Here is a 2,439-nt window from a genome sequence, read left to right on the forward strand (position 1 = left end):
ACCTTGGAGACTGGTTGGAAATATATGAATTGAATTTCAAATCTTATTGTTCCTTCTATTACATTTTTATATATGACTAGTAAATACTTCTATAATTATTAACACAATATTATTATTATCCCTTTCACCAAATGGAATTATTATGTTCATAAAGAGTTAAGGATTACAGGTTACCAAATTATACATTCACTCTTCCAATTAGAATGAGTAATAATGTTTTTTTTTTAATGGTTTATAATCATTTCAAAATAAAATAAATGATCCATATTCTTTTTTGACTCACAGTTTTGTTATAAGACAGAGCAGCTGCACACTTACTTTACAGTTGCTCAGTTGCTCTCTCTCCACGTGACCAGGTTTGCGTTCTCTCTCTCTCTCTTTCTCTCTTCACACAATTAGGTCAATGTTTTTATTAATATTCCTTTACATAACGGATTTTTATTTAGTTAAAATCTAGCCAAGGAAACCTGGTCCCAAATTCAAGAGTAACATTTTCGTTCCCCAGGATAGTGTGCTGAGAGCATGGATGGAGATCATGAGACGTTCCTCTTCACCAGTGAGAGCGTAGGCGAAGGCCACCCCGACAAAATTTGCGATCAGATCAGCGACGCAGTGCTTGATGCCCATCTTAGCCAGGACCCTGACGCCAAAGTTGCTTGTGAAACGTGTACCAAAACTGGTATGATCCTGATCTGTGGGGAGATTACGTCCAAGGCCCGAGTTAATTATCAACAAATTGTGCGTGATATTGTTAAGAAAATTGGTTTTGATGATTCACGAAAGGGCTTTGACTACAAGACCTGCAATATTCTTCTGGCCCTGGAGCAAAAGTGTGCGGAGATTGCTAATGGTGTACACATCGGGCGCAGTGATGACAACACTGGTTCAGGGGACCAGGGACTGATGTTTGGTTATGCCACTGATGAGACCGATGAGTGCATGCCCTTAACTATTATGCTGGCACACCGTCTCAATCAGAAGATTGCAGAGCTGCGAAGAGATGGGACGTTCTGGTGGGCGCGACCTGACTGTAAGACTCAAGTCACATGCCAGTATGCCTTCGATCAAGGAGCTGTTATTCCCAAAAGAGTGAACACTGTTGTCGCTTCTGTACAGCACTCGGAACAAATTACTGTCGAAGCTTTGCGTGACGAGGTTATAGAGAAGGTCATCAAGGTCATTATTCCTGAAAAATATATAGATACTCAAACGAAATACCACATCAACCCTTGCGGAGAATTCATCATGGGTGGACCTCAAGGTAACGTTGGGCTAACTGGTAGGAAAATCATCGTTGACACTTACGGTGGGTGGGGCGCTCACGGCGGGGGAGCATTCTCTGGCAAAGATTACACAAAGATTGACCGCTCAGCGGCCTATGCCGCCCGATGGGTTGCCAAGTCACTGGTGAAAAACAAATTATGTAGACGCTGTTTGGTTCAGGTATCTTACGCCATTAGTGTTGTGCACCCCATAAGCATCAGCATCTTCCACTATGGCACCTCACAGTACACATCAAAACAGCTTCTGAAGATTGTTAACCACAACTTTGATCTACGACTAGGACATATTGTCAAGGAGCTGGGCTTAAAGAGACCAATTTACAGTGATACGTCGTGTTATGGACATTTTGGACGGCAACAGTTCTCTTGGGAGCAGCCCAAGAAGTTGACCATCCCTGAATTTTAGAGTCAAATAATTCTTAAGGATGACTATCATTTTTACGTTTTTCATCAAGTCCCTGTTAATATGGGAGAACACTATGTCTATGCTTGATTCACAACTCTCCTAAACACGAGAGTGAAGTTATACAACTTGAGAACACTTTCCCACCAGGAGACTTGAACCCTAGCCAGCACAGAAGCCTGGTGGGAACCTTTAATTTTATATTCAATTGATAGTTTTATATACTTTTTTGACGTTTTATATACCAGAGTATATAAAATCTCCGGGCCTTTTATATATCAGAGTAAATAAAATTAAAATGACTCTATAAGACCAGCGTCTGGGTCAAGATAAATACGTTTTCTTCCACTAAACTGAATCCAGTTTTTTTTATCTTTTTTTCGGTGGGGGGTTCTATGTGATCCTCCTCCTCCTCCAACTGTTTGTGGGTCTCCTCCTCCTCCTCCTCCTCCTCCAACTGTTTGTGGGTCTCCTCCTCCTCCTCCTCCTCCTTCTCCTCCAACTGTTTGTGGGTCTCCTCCTCCTCCTCCTCCTCCTCCTCCTCCTCCTTCTCCTCCTCCAACTGTTTGTGGGTCTCCTCCTCCTTCTCCTCCAACTGTTTCTGGGTCTCCTCCAACTGTTTCTGGGTCTCCTCCTCCTCCTCCTTCTCCTCCTCCAACTGTTTGTGGGTCTCCTCCTCCTCCTCCTCCAACTGTTTCTGGGTCTCCTCCTCCTCCTCCTTCTCCTCCTCCAACTGTTTGTGGGTCTCCTCCT

At 43.2% G+C, this 2,439-nt stretch overlaps 1 protein-coding gene across 1 annotated transcript; it reads left to right on the forward strand.

Annotated features, from left to right (window-relative positions):
* Positions 1–522: 522 nt before the first annotated feature.
* On the forward strand, positions 523–1,923 carry LOC138349479 (S-adenosylmethionine synthase-like). The gene has a single exon (XM_069320355.1). It carries the CDS (start codon positions 523–525, stop codon positions 1,687–1,689), a length of 1,167 nt encoding a protein of 388 aa, XP_069176456.1. The 3' UTR covers positions 1,690–1,923.
* Positions 1,924–2,439: the final 516 nt, after the last annotated feature.

This window comes from Procambarus clarkii, unplaced genomic scaffold (assembly GCF_040958095.1).
Source record: "Procambarus clarkii isolate CNS0578487 unplaced genomic scaffold, FALCON_Pclarkii_2.0 HiC_scaffold_124, whole genome shotgun sequence".
NCBI lineage: Eukaryota > Metazoa > Arthropoda > Malacostraca > Decapoda > Cambaridae > Procambarus > Procambarus clarkii.